Source organism: Sander lucioperca, chromosome 14, assembly GCF_008315115.2.
Source record: "Sander lucioperca isolate FBNREF2018 chromosome 14, SLUC_FBN_1.2, whole genome shotgun sequence".
In the NCBI taxonomy this organism is placed as follows: Eukaryota; Metazoa; Chordata; class Actinopteri; order Perciformes; family Percidae; genus Sander; species Sander lucioperca.
The window spans coordinates 32743877-32768864 of NC_050186.1; the positions used below are offsets into that span (position 1 = coordinate 32743877).

Consider the following 24988-nt stretch of genomic DNA (forward strand, 5'->3'; position numbering starts at 1 on the left):
TTTTAAGATGAAATCATTTATTTTTGTCAACCCATTAACACAATCATGAGGATGCCTGAAATCAACAGTGTAAAGTTCACTTTTCACCTCTCCTCATGCAGCAGCAAAATGAACAAGCTTAAAGTTCCACATTTAAATCCTAACCACATATATTACACTTTTTTTCTGTCTTCATCCAGGAAACAAAAAAATGACAAATGTGTTACAATGAGTCCCATAAATATAGCGATGATGCCTAGTGGATTCTGAGGCACTGCAACATCCTCCGAGCGAAGCTTTAAAACAGAACATCAACTATTCTAAGACACAATCTTAAGACGTTCTTTCCGGATGTGCAGAGAAGCATAGTTCATGTGTTGTAAATAGTGTACATATATGTCAGTCTGTCGAAACATTACCATAAAAACTAAGTGGACATCATTACAACAATCTGAAAAAACTGTAATAGCTTCTACATTTATCAAATCAAATTAGTGATAAACATTTGATCCATTGTAATTAAGGTCAGAATTAAAAAAAAAATCCTCTTTAGAACATTCGCAGAGCCACCGACATTTTATCAACGTAGTGTTTGAGAAGAACATGAGTACCATTTTGAACACAAGAATAAAAACTGAAATAGAACATACTTATTAAATAGACAAAACACAGAAACAGGAGACGGCAACAGCTGAACTTTCAAATAAATCAGTCCTTCCATTGTCCGGTCATCTTGCCTCAACTGGTACTGCACTCCTTTTACTGTTTCAGGCAAAATAAAAGTTATGTAATATCTAATAGATCTGATAGAAAAATACACGTTTCTATCAATACAAAATGGATGCATGTAGTTTGAGTCAGATTTAGGTCGAGGAAGAACAAAACATGGTGCAGAGAGGTGTTCCGCTGCTACCTCTTAATGAACTTAATTCCCTGAGTTTCTGTCCCACAGTAACAACAGCTGGCTGCCTGCTTGGGGCTCCAACTCCTACATGAGACAAAAAAAGAGATGGGGAAAAAGTTAAAAAATAGTAGTAGTAGTCAGTGTAGAGTCTTTTAATCAGACCCACATTAGGCCAATGTGGTGCGACGAACGGGAGAACTTGTTCGGATGCGTGTTCTGGGCTGCAAATAAACCCAGGGTTTCCCTTAGAAAAGATGTTAGGCCCGGTGGCAAGTGTCTTTATTTGACGAGGGCCCGCCTGGGGCCAGTCACAGACTGATGGCAGCATTACTGTAGAGCCAAATAGTTTCTATGACAACAGAATCATGGACGGAATCGCGAAATTGAGAATTTAAAAAGCTATGAGACAGATTCCATAGGGCTTTTCATTAAGTCAGTGCTAAAAGCTAACTGGAGATCTGAAAATATGACTACGTCTAAGTTTCCAACCAAGCCACCCCACTAGTTTAAAAAATGTCTTAAAGTGCTGATATTATGCTTTTTGGTTTTTTCCCTTTCCTTTATTGTGTTATGTATCTTTTTTGTGCATGCTATAGGTTTGCAAAATGAAAAAGCCTAAAGTCCCCCCCCAAAGGGACTTACCATCTCCAACAGAAAACACTGTTCACAAAGTGCTCCAAACAGCTCTATTGTAGTCCAGCCTTTACTTCAGAGACAAACGTGGTCACTTTGGAACACATGTTATAATGCTCGCCTAGCTGCTAGCATGGCACGCCCTCATACTCTGCTTCTGACTGGCTAGTAGTCCTTACCTAGAAGTGAGAGGTCTCACTCTGTAGCTCAGAGAGCTCAACACACAGGGTGAAAAGAGGAGCTGCAGCAATGTGCAGTACAACAAATATATGGTGTTTTTTGAAAATTAAACCATGTAAACTGGTACAACCTCTAAATATAATTATGAACCCTGAAAATGAGCATAATATGAGGTCTTTAAACAAATCAAAGAATACCACAGACGAGCCACGCCGACAGGGTAAAAAGCTGTTTGCTTTCCCCTTTGCCACACACCTGTAGCTGTGGCTGTTGATTACCTATATGCATTTCCTGTGTCAATGCTCCACCCAGTGGTCAAACCATGCTACATAAAATAAAAACAAAAAACAGAGTCACATTATCCAACAGTCACAATCACATTTGAAAAGCAAAGGAAGTGCATCATCTACTGGCCAAAACACAACACTACCAACCTGTGATATTTTCTACAGACTAGCTGAATGTGATCTTATCAATTAATTAAATGAATGAATGAATAACTGACTGACTGAATCACTCAATCAATCAATTATTCTTCACATGAAATAAAATAAAACTACAACTACTGACTCATCACTGAATCAGTATGCAGAGCCCAGGTCAGACCCTCGGTGATGTGGACGCCAAGGTACTTAAAGCTGACCACCCTCTCCACCGAGCAAAGCATGTGAGCTAAGTGCAAGCGAGCAGGGAGCGGGAGCACAAGGTTTTTAGATGGAGCACAAAGCCGATTCTTTTTACCTCAGTCGCGGTTTTCTTTTATTGTATATAGTTTACAGGAAGACGCATCATTATGTGTAATCGCAATGCTAACGGCAGATTTCCACACAGCGAAATTTCACTTCGCTCTCATTGAGGTTGAATGAAGATGCAAATCGCCGAGGCAAGCGAAACAAAGTTGACGAAAGTTTATTCAAATGAGGACCACTCGAGAACAAATCAGGTCCGCATGTTTGTGTTTGGAGGCGGGAGTTACAAAAAAAAGTCTGACCAAGATGGTGGAGGTTATCAGCGCTGTATCATGAACATTTGTATGTGATTAAAATGTTTCTCCACCAACATTGGTACTTGTATCAACACGAATTGTGATTTATATGACACACAAACTTAGTCAGGGCACACAGACCACTAAATAGACCACTGTATATGTTAGTTTAAACACTCAAACTTTTCAGCTAGCCGACAGGCTAATCGCTAGCATGTTCGGACATTGGATTTCACTGTAAGCCTAGCCAGGCAGCTAGGCTACTTGTGCATTTGTTTGATTACATGTTTTTTTGGCAAACATTGACCCTTCAACACGGATTTCACAAGCTACAATAGCAACGATAGCTTGCTAGCAAACTACCTGCTAGCTACCTATGCTACCTAGCTTCAACCCTCTCTGCTAGCTGCCTAGCAGCCGCTGTTCTGTTGCGGTCTTGCGTGTTGTTTTTGCGACCACGCCCCAGAGGCAATATTTCGCTGGCCGAAATTTGCTTGGTGTTTCGCTGTGTAGAAACCTACCGTTATACCCATGTCCCTCAAATATATATATAAAAAACATGTTCAAACAATGGAGCCAGTATGTGGTCTGGAACACAAACAAAAGACCAAAAATAAATAATTCCAAGCAAAAAAGTACGTTTGAGCTGCAACAAAGCTGTAGCGTTTTTGTTATATGTACAACGCTAACTCTGCTAAATGCATTTTCGGCTAAGCACACACACACCGAGCAAAACTCTTAAACACACAGAGTTGTCAAACCGGACACACAGAGTATAATTCAAAATAAATGAGAAACATGTTGGTTGAGGAAAAACCCACCCATTACAGACATTAGCATGTCTTCCTGCTGTGACTTGGACATTTTGCCATTTCTGCACAAATTGGTAGATAGATATAGCTGTATTAAAGTTTGGTTTCTAGAGGAATTTTACTTTTGTGTTACCGATACGGCAGTTTGATGGTATCTTATAACATCGAGATGAGCTTATTTTAGCTCAATGTCTGTGGGATCAGCTAGCAGCTCTGCACAAAAAAGGAGAACTACCCATTTGAACCTCCCTTAAACTGATCTGCCAAATGACCCCACTGACATCCAGCTAAAGAGCTAAGCTATGCTAATGTCACCATTTAACACACAGTACCTTCAGTTATGCATGTACAGACATAAAACAGAGAACTCTGGGTAAATTATTCCATTAAAACAAAACCATTCCTTTCAAACCTGTGGAAGAGCACTGAAAGCACAAAGTAGTGCTGTTTGTATTGAATGAGGATATGTGTTGTTATGTGCATGAACGCATTACACAGTGGAAGCAGAAAGATGTACCAACTAAAACAACTGTACAATATGGAGCTAAAAGAGTCTCAATAAAGATAAATGCACACACTACATTCACATATGCACACACAGGATTCATAAATACACACACAGGATACACAAATGCACACAAAATTCACAAATACACACACAAAATTTAAAAAGCACAGAAGATTCACAAATGCATACAAAATTCATAAATGCACACAAAATTCCGAAATGCAAACATTTACAAATGCACACAAGATTCAGAAATGCACAGGACAAGATTCAGAAATGGATTTCTGATGCACACACAAATATATCTTGATTTACAAACTGCTTGCGGTCTGTGAACTTCACTGCATTTGTGTGTGAATTTTGAGACTGCCCTGACTTGGCTCGACACACAAATGCCTTTTTTTAAACAGGGAATGATCTACAACCAATCAGATATCTCCCTTGTTTTAGGGTTAACAAGAACGCACCCCACGTGGGGGATTGTTTACTTATAAGCCAATCACATGAACGCGTTCACACAGCGCTATATGAATGTGGGTGGAGTCATCCATTCTCGTAGTTATTCACGTAATGTTTTGCTCAACTTTAGGAGCTCCACACAGTCTGACGAGAAAGCGGCAAACTCCATACCCAGTGAAAGTCACCGTTTCTCGGTTATTGGACGACTGGCTGCCAGCTGCCGGCATAACTTTCGTATATTTACAGTTTGAATTTCGTCATGCCACTTATAGAACATCTACCCCAAGGTCTTATAAAGCTACCTATGGTGTCCGATTTCAATTTAATGCTTTTTTGTGAACATTAGGGGTTTGGTTTCAGAGGTCTAAGAGGAGGCTAGCTAGCTCTCATTGATAGAGCTCCATCCAGCCACAGGCTCTATCAATGAGAATCGCGGACAAGAGGTGTTTATTTCCATGATCGTTTGTTTAAATAACTCAACACACATATCCATTATGAGGTTAACTGGAACCTGTGGTAAGAGATTGCGGGCGTAACAAGCTTGCTGACCGCGCTCTCACTCACACACAGCGGCCATTTAGCAGGAAGAGGGGAGCTGCAGGCCCTGGAGCTCTGTCAGGGCAGCGGCGTTTGGAAGTCCATTAACCCAAAAAACGGTGATTTTGTGCGGGTATGGAGTGCCGTGGGCTGCCAGCCGTGACAGAGCTCCATCTACGTCACAGCAGGCCGGGCGACAAGTCGGACAAAATTTGCAATTAGCCATCAATTTTCATAAAACGGCCCATATTTGACCTCTACATAGTTCATTTCTCGCCTAAAATGTTGTCAGAAGTGAATTTAATGATGAATAAGATGGTGAAAATTGTTAAAAATGTCCCATTGTTGGTTGTTACTCTGTCTGCAAGTTCCGAGTTGGCAGTGGGCGTGATTTATAAGTTCGACCAATGACTCCTACACCACATTCATATAGCGCTGTGTGAACGCGTTCATGATCCCCCACGTGGGGTGCGTTCTTGTGATTGGCTAAAACAAGGGAGATATCTGATTGGTTGTAGATCATTCCCTGTTTAAAAAAAGGCATTTGTGTGTCGAGCCAAGTCAGGGCAGTCTCAAAATTCACACACAAATGCAGTGAAGTTCACAGACCGCAAGCAGTTTGTAAATCAAGATATATTTGTGTGTGCATCAGAAACACATTTCTGAATCTTGTCCTGTGCATTTCTGAATTTTGTGTGCATTTCTGAATTTTGTATGCATTTGTGAATCTTCTGTGCTTTTTAAATTTTGTGTGTGTATTTGTGAATTTTGTGCACATTTGTGTATCCTGTGTGTGTATTTATGAATCCTGTGTGTGCATATGTGAATGTAGTGTGTGCATTTATCTTTATTGAGACTCTTTTAGCTCCATAGTACAATAAATGCAACAATTGTTGACATTTAGGTGTAACCATGTTATAAGAGAAATATAAATTTGGAAATTGCAAGTGCTTGTAGGAGGTCCAATTTGGCTACACATGAAGAGAAAAAGATGTAAATCTTTCTAAATTATAGTGTCTCTCCCAGCGTCGTTGGTAATCAATGGCAAGCACATCCAAAAGCACCAATGTATACTGTCTGTACTGACTGGAAAAAGGCTGATCCGTTTGTGACAAACTCTTCCCAAAGTAAAACCCTAAAAACCTCAAAGGTCTTCAAGCAACTTTATTGACCGTTATTGGGAGAATAAAAGGTCTGAGGGTCTGCTTTTCGGTTTTGAAAAATAACTTCAAGCTCAGACTATCAATAAGTCAACAGCTATCTTGTTATGTTCTTTCACAGTATCTTCAGAATGGCTGTGCGTACACAAGTTAGTGAGCTAACTAGCTAGCATGTGAGCACTAGTAATGCACAGGTTAGTTGGCTACCTCGCAAGCGAGCTAATAAGCTAGCAAGTGTTGCTTCTGCTGCATTTGCACCACATCTGGAGAAGAACTGGAGGACCAGAACTGTTTGTGAATTATTTCAAAATGGTTAGCCCCATTGTTAGCCTTGTACTCACACCATATAGGTAGCCTGCATTAGCTATTGTTTTATCAGGTTACATATTTGTAGTGAAACCAGATATAGGCTACACATTGTACAGCTTCTCAATTATTTCAATCAACCTGCTGTCCTCTGATATTGGATATTGTATTACATGCAATTGCAAGTGATGAAGTCTCTGCAGAAATGTTGCTACCCTTTTGCTAACACTTAGTTCGCCTTCTATGCTCGCTAGCTGCGCAGAGCCGATTTTTAAAAATGTTGGAGTGTCGCCTTTGTCCCGCTTTAATTTCCACACCATAAGCTTGAATCATGCCCGAGCCTGTATCTGTGTTACCCCAGTACAGTACCTGCAGATGAACGGCGCCCAGCCTCACTACATGCCTGACAGTGCCGGTCATCCGGTGGACTTTTTGCTGGCGGAGCACCAGGCATGAAGGGAGGGTGGGCGCTAGTCATCTGATAAATACAACGCAGCTTTTTTTGGAGCTAACGGTGAGCGATTTGGGTATTGGTATCGGAACAACTCCAATCAAAAGAGTTGGTTTGCATGAGAGGGAAAATGGAATATAAGCTTATTTTTGTGGCTTTAACAACTCGCCTTGCATGGTACTGTCAGCTCCACAAAATACAAAACCCTCGCCGCACTGCCTCAGAGGCTGACTCAGTCTCACCTGTCCGTCCCTGCTGATCTGGACCTTCTTGTTGTCGTTCCATGGGTTGACGATGTGTTGGGTGCACTGGAAGGGAACACTGTCCTTGTGGATCCACTCTACACTGAAAACCCCTCCTAGTCCCATGAAGCCCCAGTCCTGGCAGCTCTCCTGACTGATGATTGATGTCATGCGAGCATAGCCCTGTGAAAAGACAAAATACACTTCCTGTTTTTTTTTTGGTTTAAATATCCTTATTTACAGTGCTTTTTATTTTTTACAGTGGGACCAAGATTCCGGCCCATATACGGTCTCAAATAGAGTTTTCTGATCCCAATACCAGTATCGGAAATGCCTCAGATACTGCCTCAAATGCTGGTATCGGTAGAGTTTGGGTACTGAACCGCGAAAAACTCCACGCAGACAGCGTTCACAGCAATGTGATATAATGGAGAGGCGAAAGCGGTCGCGGTGCGGTTACCCTTCCTCTGAGACAGACAGGCACAGCAGTGTTGTCCATGCGTTCTCTTTGCCCTGGTGACTGACTGACAGGATGGGGGTTGTAGGGCAAGGCAACTTTATTTATATAGCACATTTCAGCAACAAGGCAATTCAAAACGCTTATAAAACATAAAACAGTTAATTTCATAAAATAAAATAAAAAAAATAAGAGTCATGAAAGTCAGTCATGAAAGAGAAAATAAAAAGCCTGAAACAGAATAAGATACAAATGCAAGAATAAAACTTACAGTGCAGTGTGAGAAATTAATAATTATTTGATTTAATAGGTTGTAGGGACAGGTTTGGGAGGGAAGAGGGAGGTAGGGTGGGGTTTTATTTTGTGCGGTGTGTAAAATGTTCTAAATAAACATTTTACAACTGAAATTAATTATTCATTACAGAGGGTTAGTACCCCACCAAAAAAAACGTTGGGTATCAGCACCGAATATCAGGTACCGGTAAAAATGTGCACAGCACCCAACCCTAGGTATCGGTAGTATGCGAGTCTATGCACTGATCCGATCCCACGTAATTAAGCATCGAAGAAAATCTACTTTAAAGTCGATTATCTTCTTTTTCCATTATGACTGACGACAAACTAAATAATAAAGAAAGAAAGTTCTTTGGCATTCATTTTCTGAAACCTGAGCCAGGCCATACACCATTGACAGCAATCATATCACATGCATACAGGGTTAGAAATACAGAGCCGTTTACAACTAATATCTATATGTATTTTAAACGCACTGGTATCTTATTGATACTCGATTGGACTGATAGGCAAGTTCAGGTATCTGTAAGGTAATCTGTATCGGCAAAGACAAAGTGGTATTGGAAAATCTCTAGTCTAAACTATGATAATAAAAAAAACTAAGCTACATGTAACATTTGTTTTTCCATTCTGTCAGAGCGTTACCTGGAAGTGTCCGGAGCCCTGAACAGAGAAGATGAGGATGATGAGGTTATTCTCCAGGAAGGCCTTGGTGAGTTTGGTCTCGTTGCTCGGTGTGGTGGACCAGATCCCTTTCTGCTGAGAAATCTCTATGTTCCTGACATTGCTGCTCTTCATGATGAAGTACCGCACTGATGAAAAGACCAGCTCAGGAGACATTGGCTTTGAGATCTGCAGGAGATCAGGGCAGGAAAACAGCAGCGTTAATTATGTGTTGATGAGATAGTGACTATTAAAATGAAACGTGTCGATCCAAACACCGAAGGCTCTCAGTGTGACCTGCACCTCCTGTTCCAATGAGACGCTCTACAGAGGATTCACCACAGCATCATAACAAGCTTTTGCCCCTGGCCTCCTCTGCTGCTTAATATAGAAATTACCACAGGACAGCTGACAAAGTGGTTGATAAAGTGGTAGTCTATATCAACGATCTAACAATCTAACCCTAACCCAATCTGAGTTTTCTGTTGCACGACTAAAACTACTTTTGAACGTACACATGTTGCACCAAAACAAGTTCCTTCCCGAGGCTATTTTGCAGAGACTCCGAGGCTTAGCTCCGCCCAAGACGATTGTGATTGGTTTAAAGAAATGCCAATAAACCAGAGCACGTTTTTCTCCCGTCCCGGAATGCTGTGTGGACTAACTGCCTCTGCAGCGCTGTGGAGGAAAGGTCTGGCAATGCCAGACTAATAAAGTGGTAAATTCAGGAATGTTCCATGACGATGCTCACTTTAAGGGGCAAACACAGTGGGGGGGTGTTTACTAAGCTGACAGCAAACTGACACACGTTTTCAGTTTATGAAGATACTGAAAATGTTCATGAGCACTGCCGCAATAGAGCTGATATGAATAGATTTGAATATACCACTATGAAATGCTACACCTTAGATGTTACATCACAGACACAAAATTCCTCTGCTGCATTGGTACATCTGATAGATCATTTTGCATTGCTACATATTAACTATATCCTCATGTTTGCTTTTGTTTCTTTCCTCATCTTTTCGGTCTCTGTTTAGCCAACAAGTCCTCCAAATCATACGACGATATGTGAAACGTCACAGTTGGTTACACTATTAAAGTTCTGGATATGCACATGGCGCAGAAAGTGACGTTGGCTGGTTATGTTTTGTTTTTGTTGTTGTTGCCGTTTCCCTTGTTTTCAAACGGACACGAAACCCGGTCTCCTGGGTCAACATCCAGTACTCATTTGATCCTTCCACTACTGCAACCTTCGTCCTTAAGCAGAATTATAATATAACTCTTAGAATTCGTCACCCCTCACTCCAGCTTTGCTCCTGGCCACAAGAGTATAAATATGAGTCGTAATTTCTGCTTGAACAACCGACTTATGGGAGAGGACAGTCTCTGTTTAGCTGTATGTCTGTGTATATTTTTCTGTGCATTGTATTCGGTTCATTAGTACAGTATTAGTAAGAAACTTTCAACTTTAAACATACTTGACTAAATGGATTTTGATGAATATATAATATATACATATAAAATATATACTGTATTGAGCCGCACACACTATTTTTAGTTGACACTGCATTTTGTTCTGCTGTAGTGCTTCTGCTGTGTGCATTGTTGTGGCCCCATGCTAATACTGACACTACACATCAGTGTGTGTTGGGGAGCACTACTGCATATATGAAAGAAAGCCTTTTGTGTCTCCAGAGCTGATAAGTGTCCTCACTCAGGTCAGTGTTGGTTGGGTCTGAAGACTACTTTGACAATGAAATTTAGAAAACAGTGAGCTTACCAGACCTCTGCAGCCCGCTGCTCATCTCTGCTTAAGGCTCCAGGCTACATTAGCCGGTACAAGCATAACACGCCCCAATCTGTGACCAAACTATCAGCAGTCAAGTTGCATTGCGGGTAGCTTAGGCAGCAGGAAGAATAAATAAATGGAATAAAAAAGACCTGTCGATCTTTGGTTCAGCTGCATCGATTTTGATCCTTTTTCCAAAACCACCCACTGTGATTTCGACAAGTGCAATAATAACCCCCAAATTTTACCCCAAATTAATTTGATCAAGTCCGATGGGAATGAAGGCCTAAAAACAACACGGGCTGCGACCGTTTTCACCAGGATTGTCTCACTTATCCTACAATCAAAGACACATGCATCCAAATAATTTGACAAATGTCATAAACACGCAAAGATTATACACAGAGGCTTGAAAAAGGTTTAGGCGGACGTGACAGACAGTTCATCCAATCACCTGCCAGGTTGTTTGTGCCGGCCCGTTCCCAAACAGTTTCCAATGACAGCTTCGGAGATGTTCTGTGTAACAAACCATCTGGTTGGACAGGTTATTAGACGGTGATTACCTTTCCTGAGGAGGAAGGACAGGGGCTGTCAAAGGGACTGTCCAAGGTCACAGAGCAGGAAGAATTACTGGAGGAGTGCAGGTCATCAGAGAGCTGATTTATGGGTAGTGAGGCCTCTTCTCTGCTTTGGGCTTTCATCTGTAGCAGGCTTGAGGTTGCTGGCATCCTACAAGACCTGAGGGGAAGTGGGAAAAATGGAGCAGCAGTATGAGTATGAAGTGAGCCATGGAAATATAATATGACTAAAAGAAGATTTGTACCGTAATGTGTAATGTTGTAATTTCTTTTTGTTAAAATAAGCTTTATAGAATTGGTATTGAAAAAAATATCGTTCAGATCTGGTATGGAATTTATGGTATCGGTATTTCAATTTTTTTGTAAACGATATCCAGCCCTACATAAAACACTACATCACTTCACTTCCCACAAACTTAACCAACAACAATAAGGTCAAAACAGCATCACCGATCTGTTTTAACCAAGTATTCTCTGGTCCATCTCAACCTAAAAAAAAAACTGAATCCGTCAGCACGTTAGCGTGTCGTTCACTCCCGAGTCTGTTTCCAGGGTTTTTCCTGCATAGAGGAATATTTGGCGTCTCCCCAAAGAGGTTTTAGCCAGCCCCAAAGGAAAATCACCAGCACCAAAGTGATAAGAATTGAGAATAAAAATAGCAATTCAAATCCTCTCCAAATGTGTTTAAGAGCAATTTACCAAACAACCGTTAAACAAGCAGAACATAAACTGGAATAGGAGCGGAGAGAGTCAGCCTGTACCAGACTCTCCCGGTGATTTATTTAAATATTAAACTCATTGCCTTTGCTGTACGTGGGCTGATCATTACTGCCGCGTGTAGTCACCCCCCCAAAGGCCCATTCTGAGCCAGGAAAAACCCTGGTTTGTAACCGTCAGACTACCAACAACATTTCAACTGATTTAGCAGTTTAGATAACACACTGGACTGTCCTGCTGCTACAGACGTGAACATACTCAGACCGTTGACCGTTTATGGACTCACGGCAGTGAGACGCTGCAGAATTAATACAGGGGTAAAACTATGGATATTTGGCGTTATTTTTTACATTAAAAAACATTTTTCTGGCCTTGTGGGGGTTCTCATTGGTCACAATTATAGGGAAAACACTGGTACAACCAGAAGCTAAATAAGTAAAGAGGAGATGATGGTTTTTTTGTCCTTTGACATGGATCCTTGACTGCCAGACAGGACAGTCAAACGTAAATACCTTTAAGCACAATACATGACACTGCAATGTAAATGTTTTTGAGACTACTTGGTACTTGTCATTGGTGGTGTTGGTGGGGGGTAGGGGGCTGTGCCTGGAGGTCTTCCGAGAAGCCTGGGGCCCGTCCTCTGATGTCATGGGCCGGGGCCGCTGGCCAATCCCTGTGGGCTGCTGCAGCCCGGCTCCCTGCTCCTCTGCTGCAAGCACCTGAGGGACATCAGTTTGAACTCCAGTCATTTACCTGCATCCTGGTATCCATACTGCAAACACCAGAGCCAAAGGCTTTATGTCCATTTTAAATTCTTAAAAATTCATTTCTGTTAAACAACAAAAACAACCACTGGATGGGAAAAGGGTATTTTACAATAACTTTGAATGCAGCACGAGGCTGGCGAGGCGAGTTGCAAGTGAACGCAACATCTGTGTTGTTTTTCCGACAACAGCAGCTGTACACTGTCATACGTTCCTCTCCAGTGAAATGCAGACAAACTTTTACACCGTTTAGCTGTTAGCATTTTAACCGTGTTTACTCAAGCTACTAGCTAACAGTAGGCTAACGTTACCTGGTGCTAAGTGTAGTGTTAACTAGCGTGACATGCGGCGATGTTTAGGTTGCCTCTAACGTCCGTTTTCGGAGCATCAGAGAAAAGCGCAGGCATTTCAGTGGCACCGGAATCCGCGTTGCAGTTCGGTCCGATAGATAACGGTCGGCGGGTCTCAGTGGACTTTCCATTTATTTGTTATTACCTTATTTAACATGATGGTAGAAGGCGTAATATGTAGATATTACATCATTATAACTTTAGCTTTTGTGATAAATGTTCTGTTTGACTGTTCAATGTCCCATGCCTATTAAAAGAAAAATGCTTATGCTGGCCATTCATATCCATGTTCTCATCCCTGCATAAGAATATAGAGCAGTTTTGATGGTGTCTCGTGTTATAATGCTCCATGACATGTTTTATCTGTTTACCCATGAATATTGAACTTTAGCTAAACTTTTTTTTTAAATTGCAAATTGAATCGTAATCGCAATACCTGGCGAAAAAAAATAAATCACAATTAAATTTTTTGCCCCCAAATCGTTCAGCCCTAGTGCACACACACTAGAGTTAAGCACATGGATGATACAAGGACTTCTCAACTGGTAACATACTTGTCAAACATACTGTACATTCCCATGTCAAGTCCCAACATGATCTATCCAGTTCCACTCTGACTGAAGATGGAAAAAAATAAGATTGTTTTTTTAAAATGGACTAGCATTCTCAAACATGTTAATAATATGAGAAAAATGATGGTCAGTTCGGCTTTGAAAAGGGCACAGAGGTCAGAGTTTTAATCGGGGTACAATAGTAAAGTGATAGGATAGACCCACAGTTTGGTTCTTGCCTTGAGTTTTGGAGTTGTTGGCGTTAATGACTTGATTGGTGCAAATTATGAAAAGTATAGTTTGATAGATTTGTTACTTGACTACAAGCTGACTGAGGCAGACATTTGTCAAGTACAAGTTAGTAGGAGCAAATATTATCATTTTTTTAAAGGTTTTGTTACAGCACCCAGCACTCTAAATAAAACAGATGCATGCCCCAACTTTTTAACATGTGGTGGCTGCATTTTAACATCAACATCAACCAATGCAATCAATATAGGACAATTACACACAGCCATAATACTCTAAAAGGAAGAGGAGGATGACAAACTGTCTGAGGCTGCTCATCCAATATTTGAAACCCACATACACTGAGGGGCGTACCACGGAGCGACTTGGACAGAGCCAGGCTTTCTTTGCCTTAGCTGGCTCAACAAAGCCTGACGCCCCAATCAGAGATAACGGATGCCATGAAGGGGGTTACCATCTTGCTCTGTTAACCCAGGCTTTCTTCTTCGGGTTCTGTGCCTGTTCCCATTAAAACGGGGTGCTTGGCATCATTTGACTCTACTACCGTACAAAACGGGCCTGTCCTGATCTGCCACCTACTTCTGCATTTAAAAAACATTAAAAAAGTGATTACAGCAAAAAAGAAACACCGTTGCTGCAAAGAAGGCAAGAGGAATGCTGGCAAAAAATGACTAATGGCGTAAATTGCTTGGGACCAAGCATATAAAAACATCAAGCACAAAAACATATTCCAAAGTGGTAACGTTATGGCTTGAAGGAATTATACCACATTTCATATAAAAGTAAACACCACACTGATTTATAATAAAGTGAACTACTAACGTATGATTTATAGAAGCTTCTTTAGAGCCAGCGTGGGCAAATGTCCAGAGAACACTACAAAGCAACAAAATCCTTCCAAAAAAATGGAAGAAAACGCGTTCTTGCTCGGATTTTCTACATTCCTGTTTTAGGTTCTTGTGGCAAAAAATCCTGCATACAGTAAGAGCTACTGTAACTCCACAGCTTTGTTTGGTGGAAAAAATAATGTAACCTTATGGTTCAACACGTTTGCATTTATAACGTACTTCCTCGGCTGAGAATAGCTCATAGATTGACTATTGACTATATAGTAATGCTTTTTCCATGGAGTTGATTAGCGAAGGAGCTTTTTAGCCAATTTCAATCCAAAACTCTGAACATTAACTGAGAGGCACCTTTGGACAGGGAAAACTCTGGCTTCAGACTCAACATACCTCACTAACCCAGTAATCTGGCTTCGTGGTACAGCCCTCTAGTGTTTGTTGTAAGTGAAACTTAGAGAAAGAAAAAAGACTGAGACATACAGACACCAGAGTCCGGATAATGGCCTCGTCTTGTTGAGACCAGGGCTTTGAAGGACAACGGATCCTCTTGATGAACAAATTCTGCCACTTCTGCCTCAGTTCAAACACCAGTCCTGCAGCCTGACAACATGAGATAAAACGGCATGTAAATAAGAAAAGGCTTAGTACAAAATATCAGGCAGGCAGGATGGAAACAAACACAAGAGCAACAGAGTGGAGTTACCATAAGAGAACAAAAGGGCAAAACATGTTAAGAGAGAAATACTGTATATGTGAGTCTGGCAAACTTTTTAAACATGTAAATTGATTTGGATGATCTTAAGTTGAAAGGTAAACTATTTTTAAAGTGTAGAGGCTAAGACAACCAATGTATTTCAGCCTTCCTTTTGGGAACACCCAGTAGACACTGGTTAGTGGGGCGGGGACGATATGCTTTTGTCCTAAAAAGATTCTTTCACGATACATGGGTGCCGATTAGATTTTTTTTATTGTGATTTTCATTCATTGTGATTTGATAGTATTGAGTATTGTGATTTTCTTTTACTTCTTTAAAATGACATCCGGTGCAAAATGAACACGTGTACTGAGTCGACCGTTCTCTGGAATATGTTTTCATGCTAATCGAATGTGACCAGTTTTATCGCAAACCGCTTATTAGCTTATAACGCTAGTCGTCGGGGCACGGGTAAAGTAAAAAGAAATTGCTATTTCTATACCACTAAAAAGGCTCAAAATACCACCACACTTCCACGGTAGCATAATGAGGGTCCCTACATGTTAACCGAAGCATTGAGAACTTTGTAAGTGTACAGACAGTTTATTAAAAAGATAGTTTAGAAAGACAGTACTGTTCGGTCGACTCGGTACACACGTGTTATTAACCCCTAGGTTCATTTTGCGCCGGATTTGTCCTTTAACAAAAACAGAAGTTGCATGATACATTTCTAGAGACAATACATCATTAGACATTTCTAGAAACTGATTGGTTTCTAAAGAGAACACACATCACATGTCAGTGACATTTATATCCGTTGGAAAGAAGAACATAACATGGACTTTCTGCCTCCGCTCTGTTTTGCTGGAAACGGATGTGATGTAGTCGCCGTTGGCGGTACCGTAGAAACAGAAGAAGATTTAGGTCAATCATTGGTTAAAAATAAAAAATATTGATTCTAGGGAAAATAAGTGATTAAAAAAAATGAAGATACATACGATATTAAAAAAAAATTGCCCCACCCCTACTTGTTAGCCGACCTCAGAGAGTTGAAGTTCATATATGGACAAACAATTTCATAACTGTAATCAAGGGCTTTATTGCGTAGAGCCTGATTTCAAGTTATTATTATATGAACAACAATTACTGAGAAGCACTGACGATAAAATAGCGGTAATCTCAAGAGGAAATAACTGATAGGTGATAACTCAAATTTTGTATTAAATTTAAAACTCAAGGTAGCCAGTGATGCTGGAGTAATGAGCTGTGGATGGCATACAATAATGTGGCCATGACCACACAAGAGCATGGTTTTATTTGTCACGCCTTTCAAATGATGAAATATGTGTGATCTTAAGAACATTTCTTTAGTGGAAAAGCAGGATTTGGGTTTCTTATTATGGAAGAAAAAGTGTTCTCCACACATCTTTCAGCAGAATGCAGCTGAACGAGGAGCTTTTCGGCTTGAGGACAGCACACTTCCAAGAAAGAAGAGGGACTGGAGCATACTGATAGATTTAAAGCCTTTAATAGTGCAAACAGACCAACGTTTTGACCCTACTGTGAAATCTTTCATTAACTGCAGCAGCACACATGTTGTTTACAAGCTAAAATGTCCCTGTGGTCTGGTTTATATCGGAAAAACTAAAGACCCCCTTTTATACAGACATCCTGCAATACTGCTGTAAAGTAGACCCCTCATTACACTGGCTTTGGTTTTTACACTGAACCAAACAACTTAAGCATAATGCTACCCCAGTTATCATTTTAGATTTTGTGTGTGTGTGTGTGTGTGTGTGTGTGTGTGTGTGTGTGTGTGTGTGTGTGTGTGTGTGTGTGTGTGTGCGTGTGTGTGTGTGTGTGTATTTGAAGTAGATTTGGCTCTGTGACCACCTCTGCTGCCTGCTTAGCGGCGGAGCATTCTGTGTCTGTACCTTTTATACAGAACAGCAAGGCGGGATAACAGCGCAACATTCCCGCCTTGAACAGGATGTGTTAAAAAGGGCTATCAACTTTAAAGAACCACATAACCGAAAACTATGTGGAACTTGTGCAATCCTGCCTACAGTGCAAGATAGAAAGACATCAAAGGCCACACATCAACCAGCATTCCAATACAAGCTATAATAAATGATAAAAAACTGAGAAAACATCTTAATGAGGAACTAAATCCATGGCTGGGTTTATCCTTTTAAGATTTGGTTTGAGATTATAGCAAAGAATAACCTTATAGAGCAGAGTAGGTAACTGCAGTCAGATTTTACACCTAATACAATGGATGGGAGCTTCAGAAGATGGGGCGGGGGATCAACAATATTCTGGGCGAAAATAAAAAAGTTTTCAAGATCTAAAGAGTCAATTTGGTTTAAAAAAAAATCAGGATTTCTACAGATATTTACAGATGAGGCATTATATGGAGCAAACAATACAAAAGTCCAGTTTAGATGAGGTAGAGTCGGGAATTATTAAATTGTTTATTTTAGCATATGAATCAGATCTGGGCAAGAAATTAATCTCAAAATTATATAAAGAAGTGGAAAATTTAAAAGGTCATAATACAGTATATATAAAAGAAAAGTGGGTGAAGGGGGGGAAGGACATTGTCAAAAGGAGGAATGGGAAGAGATCAATGAACAACAATGGAAGACAACATGCTCCCTCTCATGGAGAGAATATGGTTGAAAGAACATAGTAAGATATTTTATTACACCAGCACAACAGAAATCTCAGGATACGAGATGTTGGAGACTATGTGGAGAAAGGAATCATTTTCATATCTTTTGGGAATGCTCCTCTATTATACCTTATTGGCTCGAATTAAAGAAATGCATGGAAAGAATTTTGAAAATGGAACTTCCATTTACATTTTTTGATTTGTACTTGGGAAAAGGGAACCAGAGAATAATATATTCAGGGGACAAATATTTATTCAGAGTAATGTTAGTGGCAGGTAAAAAAGCTATCACCAGGAAGTGGCTGAAAACGGAGGTACCTAAAATGGAGGATTGGGTCGAAGTAATGTATAACATTTACAGGATGGAAAAGTTGACTTTCTTAGTTAGACTAGAATCAGATAAATTTAAGAATTTCTGGAGTAACTGGGTTGATTTCGTAACACCATTGAGAATAGACTATTTGGTAAAAACAATGGATCTTATGGATCCCCTTGGTTCTTGTTACAAATTTTGACTGTTCAATTGTTCATAAGATTGTGTTCGGCATTATCCTTCACCAGGAGAGAAAGGTCTTTACAAGAGGGGAATGAAAATGTGGATTGAAGTGAAAAATGTACTCATTTCGAGTCTACTGAGTTTTGAGTTTAATTGTGAATTTTTGTCTATTCATGTGTATGATCCCTGTTGTGAAATATGTGTATGCTCTGTATACGTGGAAAACATATGTGTGAGATGTTAAATGCTAATGGGGCAATGCTGAATGGAATCAATAAAAAAGTTAATTTAAAAAAAAAAAAAAAAAAGAATCACAGAAGCGAACACTAAACTGCAGTAAGCACATAAAAACATGGATTATGCTATTGCTCAACATTCTGGGAAAGACTTTTTTATTCATGCTCTTAACACAATTGGGTCTTTTGGCCTCAATGAATAACTGACTTTGTCATGTTTCCTCTAATGGATTCCACTTGATGGATGCAGTACTCATACTTTCTGTTGTAACTTTAAGATAGATCTGGGTTCTTTTGTTCTTGGTGTGATTGCCGTGCATGGGGTTTGGCACAGGCTTTGGCAACTCCAACCTTGGATCCATTAGCCAACACATTTTAAATCCTGTATTCAACTATCCAATGACAATTTTGTACACCTGTTCATGGTTGACTATAAAAGTATTTGGAACTTAAAGTTAACAAAACAATTAGATAAATTACAGGTTCCAGAGATTGCTGCAGTCCTTTGAGCACTCTCAGGTCACTGACGAGATTCTGGTTTTATATAATGGGACATCCTGCCTCTCATATCCAGGCAGTCATTTGGGTTACGAACGGCTAATTGTCGTCTGCACAAAATAATTTAAAAGGCCCTACGATAGCATATAGATAGAAAATAAAATACGGCAAAGAACAGACCCTTAAGGCACATCAGTGATGTCATCACCAACTGCTCAATGAGAATCCAGTTTAACTGTATAACGGCAAAGCTAAGATCCAGCCAACCCGAAGCATTTCCATTTTAGATTTCCCTATGTCAGTGATTCTAAACATATTTTGTGTTTACAGCTCTTTAAAAGGTAGTCTCATGGAACTCACCATTGACAGGGCTCAATCTGAGGGGCGGGATAAACGGTTGTCTTTCGATAGCGCTACAACCAGGCAGAGCAACGAAGAAGGTAGCGAAGCTAGTTGATAGATTCAACTTTTGCCGTATCCGGTCGGCAAAACTCCGAACACATCTTCCTTTTTTAAGAATGACTTCAGTACCGTTCTTTGTTCTTTTCTCAAAGAAAAGCTTAACTCCAAGTCTTCCAGAAGACCGCTGTTCCCAGCAGCAGCAGCCATAAGCCCACCCACCGACTCTATACACGATGTGATTGGCCTGACTAGAGTTTGGTTTTTCCAACTCGCAAGCCAACGGAGAGTGCCTAGACCCCCTGGCTGCAAATAAAATCTGCTGCCGCTAGGGTGCGTCTAGATTTCTAGGCTACTTTAAAGGTGCTCTAAGCGATGTTTGGTGACATTACGTCAACAGTGATGATCCCTCACCTCTCTGTCCAATTGGAAGAGGAGCCAGTCATCAATCTTCATCTCAGCTAGGTCCTCAGTCTCACTGTCACTGACGTCAACCAGACTGTCTGAAGGAAAGAACATGGAGACAAAGGCTGAATCTGCACAGGCAGGCTTCAAAATCCACTTCTGTCATCAAACATTCATCACAGGAAAGAGTGCTTTGTAAAACACCATGGAAAAGATGAAATGTCTATACATTTTTGGAAAACAATAATATAATTTCAAGTATGTTGTAAAAAGGGATTTAAACAATGGTCAAGACTTGAGGAATGTGGGAAGGCCATGTCTGCTTTGGATTGGCGTCAGAGAGTTCCTAGGAAACCAATCACGCCGGATGGTGAAAGAATCCCATGTTTGGAAAACTCAAGGGAAGCGAGACCCATCTCTGTAGGAGAGAATGCTCACGTATCTGGATAGTGTTGGGATAATTTGGTTAACATTCATTTCAAAGTTTGCACAGCCTCCCTGGGAAAGCTTATCCCAATCATCCCAGCTTTATTGGCTAAGTATTTTGTACACATACAAGGAATTTAATAATGATAATAATATTTGTATAGCACTTTTCAAAACCAAGTTCCAAAGTGCTGACTTTGACTCTGTTTTGTTGCTCTCAATGTAGTTACACAGAAATAGACTACAGCTAAAAACAAGCACAACAAAGCAGAAGGGTGTAACAGAAAGCAAGATGGACAGAGCCAGGCTTTCTCTGCCCTAGCTGGCTCAACAAAGCCTGACGCCCCAATCAGAGCTAACGGGTACCATGAAGGTGGTTACCATCTTACTCTGTTAAATAAATCAGTGCAGAGGTGATACGTGTATGCAGGAATTGACTTTTTTCTTCTGGCCATTAGTCAAAATATCTTGCTGTGGACAAGAGCGACCGACATGGCCATACTTAGCCCATGTCGCTAGCATGGTAAATTGATGAAATCTAAATTGTTTACCAGTACCTCTCTGTACAGCAGGTTCCTGCAGGGCAGAGCTGGGTAGTTTGGCACACCCTCCAAATATGGCCACAGTGATGGGAGTCGTCAAGGAGCAACAGCGAACACTGGCCATCCTGTGGCCTCGGCTCATCTCATCGTAGATCAGCCAGTCTGTGGGAAGGGCCTGGGCCGATTTGGCTGGGCCGTTCTAAACAGCACACAGACACACACAGACACACGGACACACACAGACACACACACACACACAGCAAGCAATTAAGTCTGTATCATACTGGTAAAGTAAGTAGGGCTGGTTATCGTTCAAAAATGTTTGATACCGATACCTATAATGTGACTTCGATACCAGTTCCTAAACAATACTTTTTTCGATACCAATTTGTTGTATCGAAAACAAAGTTTTATAAAAACAAAAAGAAATTACAACATTACGGCACATTTTTTTTAATTTTATTCTCAGCTCCTACTACATGAGTCGTCTCTGTGTAACGTAGAGTTTTTCCTGTGTGTCTCTACGACGTGTAGCATTAGACAGCCAATCACAGACATTATTAGATCTTGGTAGAAGCATGCTGCATGCTGATTGGCTCTCTGATGCTGATGAGATTTACTCCTTAGGTATTGAAATTGGGTACTGAATGACAAGGCATTTTGTGATACTGGATACTTTAGAGGCAATCCGGTCGGTGACTAAAAAGTCTTGAATTCGGTACCCCTAAAAGTAAGTGCTAATTGCAAGTAATGTTGATTAAAAGGATTTAGAATGATACAATAACCACCCTTATTATATCTATTAAATCCTATTAAAGATCCTGCAGTTTGAATATCAACCCTCCTACTTTATTGATGTTGCCAGTTCCATTCCATTCATTTCCACAGTTTGAGATTAAGGGTTCTACAGTATATACCTGAAATGAAGACAGAATCAGGCCTTTATTTCAAATGTAGGGTGTCGTGGTTACCACATTACCACAGTCATCTTATGACCACTGTTCTTGCAAGTGTGTTACTGTCAATAAAGAGTGTTCAGTAGCCTGTCTGTCTGTAACAAATGTGCCTGGTAAATGCATGTGAGCGGAGTGGGGGGTCCAGAATATTTAATATGCCCAGAGCTCGGCGCTTAACGACAGGGCACAGGCAGCACGGCGGGAGATAAGATAAGAAGAAACTTTTTTCACAGAAATTTGTCTTTGGCAGGGCAGGCTCCAATGATAAGATATATATATATAAGAAACATATAAGATACATATCTGGGGGTATACAGGGCAGGAGACTTCATCTTAGGACTGGGTGATATATCGATATTATACTGACATCGATATTAGGGATGGACCGATACTGGTTTTTCAAAGCCGATACCGATACCAAATATTAGTAGTTAATGAAACCGATAACCGATATTTGGAACCGATATGCATTTACAGTGAAAATGAAAATCTTTAAGTTGAAATTAAGATTTTGGAATGTTACAAACTCCAACACAAAACTCTGTTTAAACGCTTTAATTATTTAATAAATGATAAACTTTGAACAGAACACCCAGTAACAGAGAGTCAGATAGTGTTGTGGGGCATGAAGTCAGACTCAGTGGTGAGTAAACTGAAGCAGAGGGACATACACAGAGCTGTAGAGGAGCCAAAGTACAACACTTTTTAATTCATTAACTTTATCAGTTATCAGGCAAATAAAACAACAGATCATCTGCTGACTGCCAAAAAACGACCCGATAAAATCGCCCAGGGCCGATAATCAGTCTCTCCCTAATCAATATATGAGGCTAGATATTAAATTCCACGTATTATCGTGATATGACAAAAGTGTTGTCTTTTCCTGGTTTTAAAGGCTGCATTTACCTTTTTCCCATGTGATTGACTGACTACCTGTCCAGGGTGTACCCCGCCTACATGGGTGGATGGATTGTTTTTTTGCAGACTGCACCTAGTCATTATCTGAGAACTGTTCATTATTCCAGTACCAGCTTTTGCTTGGGAATGTATGGAATGTTTAAAGAAAGTGGTTGTTAATCAGTCTGTCATTGTTGTGTCTAGGGGTAACCGGAAAAAAAAAACACTTCATAAGGAAATATGCACCAAGCAATGGTTGCAGGAATCCATGTGTACATGTGGTTCTCTCTTCTCTGCCTCCCTAACCGTGTGACTTCCCCCAACTATCTTTCTCCATGTAGGAGGTGGACAAACCTACGTGTAAATTGTATTTTTCAAAAAGCTAGAAAACAAATATGCTGGAATTTATATATTTGTGTTCTTTCGTTCAACATATAGGTTCATAATGTGTGTGATAACTAGTCATGGCTGCAGACATGGATCCCGGCTTGTAAAGGTCTGATCCCTCCGGGCAGTGCTTAGTCGATAGAAGGGGAGTTAAGATCCCTGCAGTGATAAGACCACAATGGAAAGACGGAATTATTTCCTACCTCCTTTAGTTGGGACTGGCTCAGGATAGATGTGGGATGGAAGTGGACCTTCTTCTCCCTGTTACTAGAGAGCAGGGAGGTCTCCTGGTTCACATGGACCAGGTTCGGATACATGCCGGCCACCAGCGCTGCCTTCACCACAGCCCAGTTCTCAGAGTTCAGGTTCACATCGCGGATGTCACTGCCCCCACGGGCTCGCACAAAACCTGAGGGACAAACAGGCCATTTGAAATTCAAGCCTTCATTCATTCGACAAAACTAGGCAAATCAGAAATGTCCTGATCAAGTGTTTTCTGCCTGTTCCAAATCCTTCAAAGCTGAGTTTCAGCCAACACAGACGTCCACATTTGTATTTTTATATTACAGAACTTATTTATTGTGAGGGAGTGTTGGACTTTTTTTGCAGCTTTAAGCTTTAGTGCGTAACTTTTTTATATTAATGAACGTCATTACAATTCAAGCCATTGCCAAATGAGTTGCTACAAAGCTAATTAAGACTATCAGCTCCACACAACTCTCTCTGGATTTCTCAGTATGACTATGTTCAGAAGATTGTGGCGTCCGGCGACTTTCGCGCGCAGAAACTCAAGTGAAGATAATGACCTCTTCTGAAGAGTCCATCACGTTTTTTTAATCCTCCGTGTCCTCCTTGGCTACTAGCAACTCGTTTTTTTTTTTATCGTCATCGCAATATCAACTAATGCAATAAACACGTTGTTAAAGGCTGCAACGTATCGCGACAGACACTCTGAGACTTTGTTTGTTAGTTGAAAGAAAATTTCAGTAGAAAACTGCCTTTTATAATGCCTTTTTTAGTGGGGCCTTTTATATTCCATTCAAATGCTTAATTTTTCCAAAAAAAGAATGTTGGAAATGATTTCCTTTCAACAGAATACTAGGGCTGTATTGGCAAGAATCAGGCAATACGATACGATACATGGGTCACGATTCAATATATTGCAATATATTTCGATTTTGTGCGTAAGGCGATATATTGGGATTCTTTCAAGTATAATTTTAGTAAAACTAATATTTAAAAAAAGACATGATGTGCATAAAAGTCAAATAAGTTTACTTTAGGTAAACAATTCAGTACACAGAAAATCAAACTGCCAGTTTGGGATTGTGGTTCACAGGTTCTTAGTGAGCTAATGTTTAGATGCTAAAGTAGGCATTGCATTGTTAGCTTCTAGCAAAAAGTCAGACACTGTTAGGCACTGTTAGGCGAGGACACTAGTGGTGCGTCTCAGCATAGCCATCTAGCGGTATGGGGTTTAAACACAACATAAACATGAACCACTGTCTTACATGAATATTTTTGCACGTAAACTAAAAAAAACTAAACTAAAAAAAACAAGATGATATTGTGTTTTTAAAAATCGATACAGTGTCGCAAAATAAAATATCGCGATACTCAAGTGTATCGATTTTTTCTTACACCCCTACAGAATACTGAAAGCAGCAGAAATGCAGAACTGAGTACACTTCAATATCCATTTGTTTATCGCAAGTCATATCAACATCTCGATATTCAACAACGTTGTCGCATATTTTGCTCATATGGTGCAGCCCTAGTGTAGAATATAAAAGAAAATGAAGAGGAACTGACCAATGGCACGGAGCTGTCCCAGCAGCTGTGTCCTCATGCCAAGTATCATGTCCATGGTAGCCTGGGACAGGAAGTTCTTCTCACAGAAGGATCTCTCCCAGCCGTCACTGCGGGCCTTCTGCCATGCCTGGAACCACACAGACCAAACAT

The 24988-nt window shown here is 40.5% G+C and overlaps 1 protein-coding gene across 3 annotated transcripts in view; it reads right to left on the minus strand.

The window, feature by feature from the left end:
* LOC116041457 (3'-5' RNA helicase YTHDC2) overlaps positions 1-24988 on the minus strand; it is a 58739-nt gene continuing 33751 nt past the window's right edge. For 2 of the 3 annotated variants that reach the window (XM_031287354.2, XM_031287359.2), the window contains 10 exons: positions 24839-24965; positions 23230-23435; positions 20796-20985; positions 19828-19916; positions 14897-15016; positions 12225-12376; positions 10926-11100; positions 8553-8762; positions 7157-7339; positions 1-967 (listed from right to left, as the gene is read on the minus strand). In XM_031287354.2, coding sequence (XP_031143214.1) covers positions 905-967; positions 7157-7339; positions 8553-8762; positions 10926-11100; positions 12225-12376; positions 14897-15016; positions 19828-19916; positions 20796-20985; positions 23230-23435; positions 24839-24965 — 1515 coding nt within the window. In that variant the 3' untranslated portion in view covers positions 1-904. The remainder of the gene's footprint in view (positions 968-7156; positions 7340-8552; positions 8763-10925; positions 11101-12224; positions 12377-14896; positions 15017-19827; positions 19917-20795; positions 20986-23229; positions 23436-24838; positions 24966-24988) is intronic. The other variant, XM_031287356.2, reaches the window with a different exon arrangement.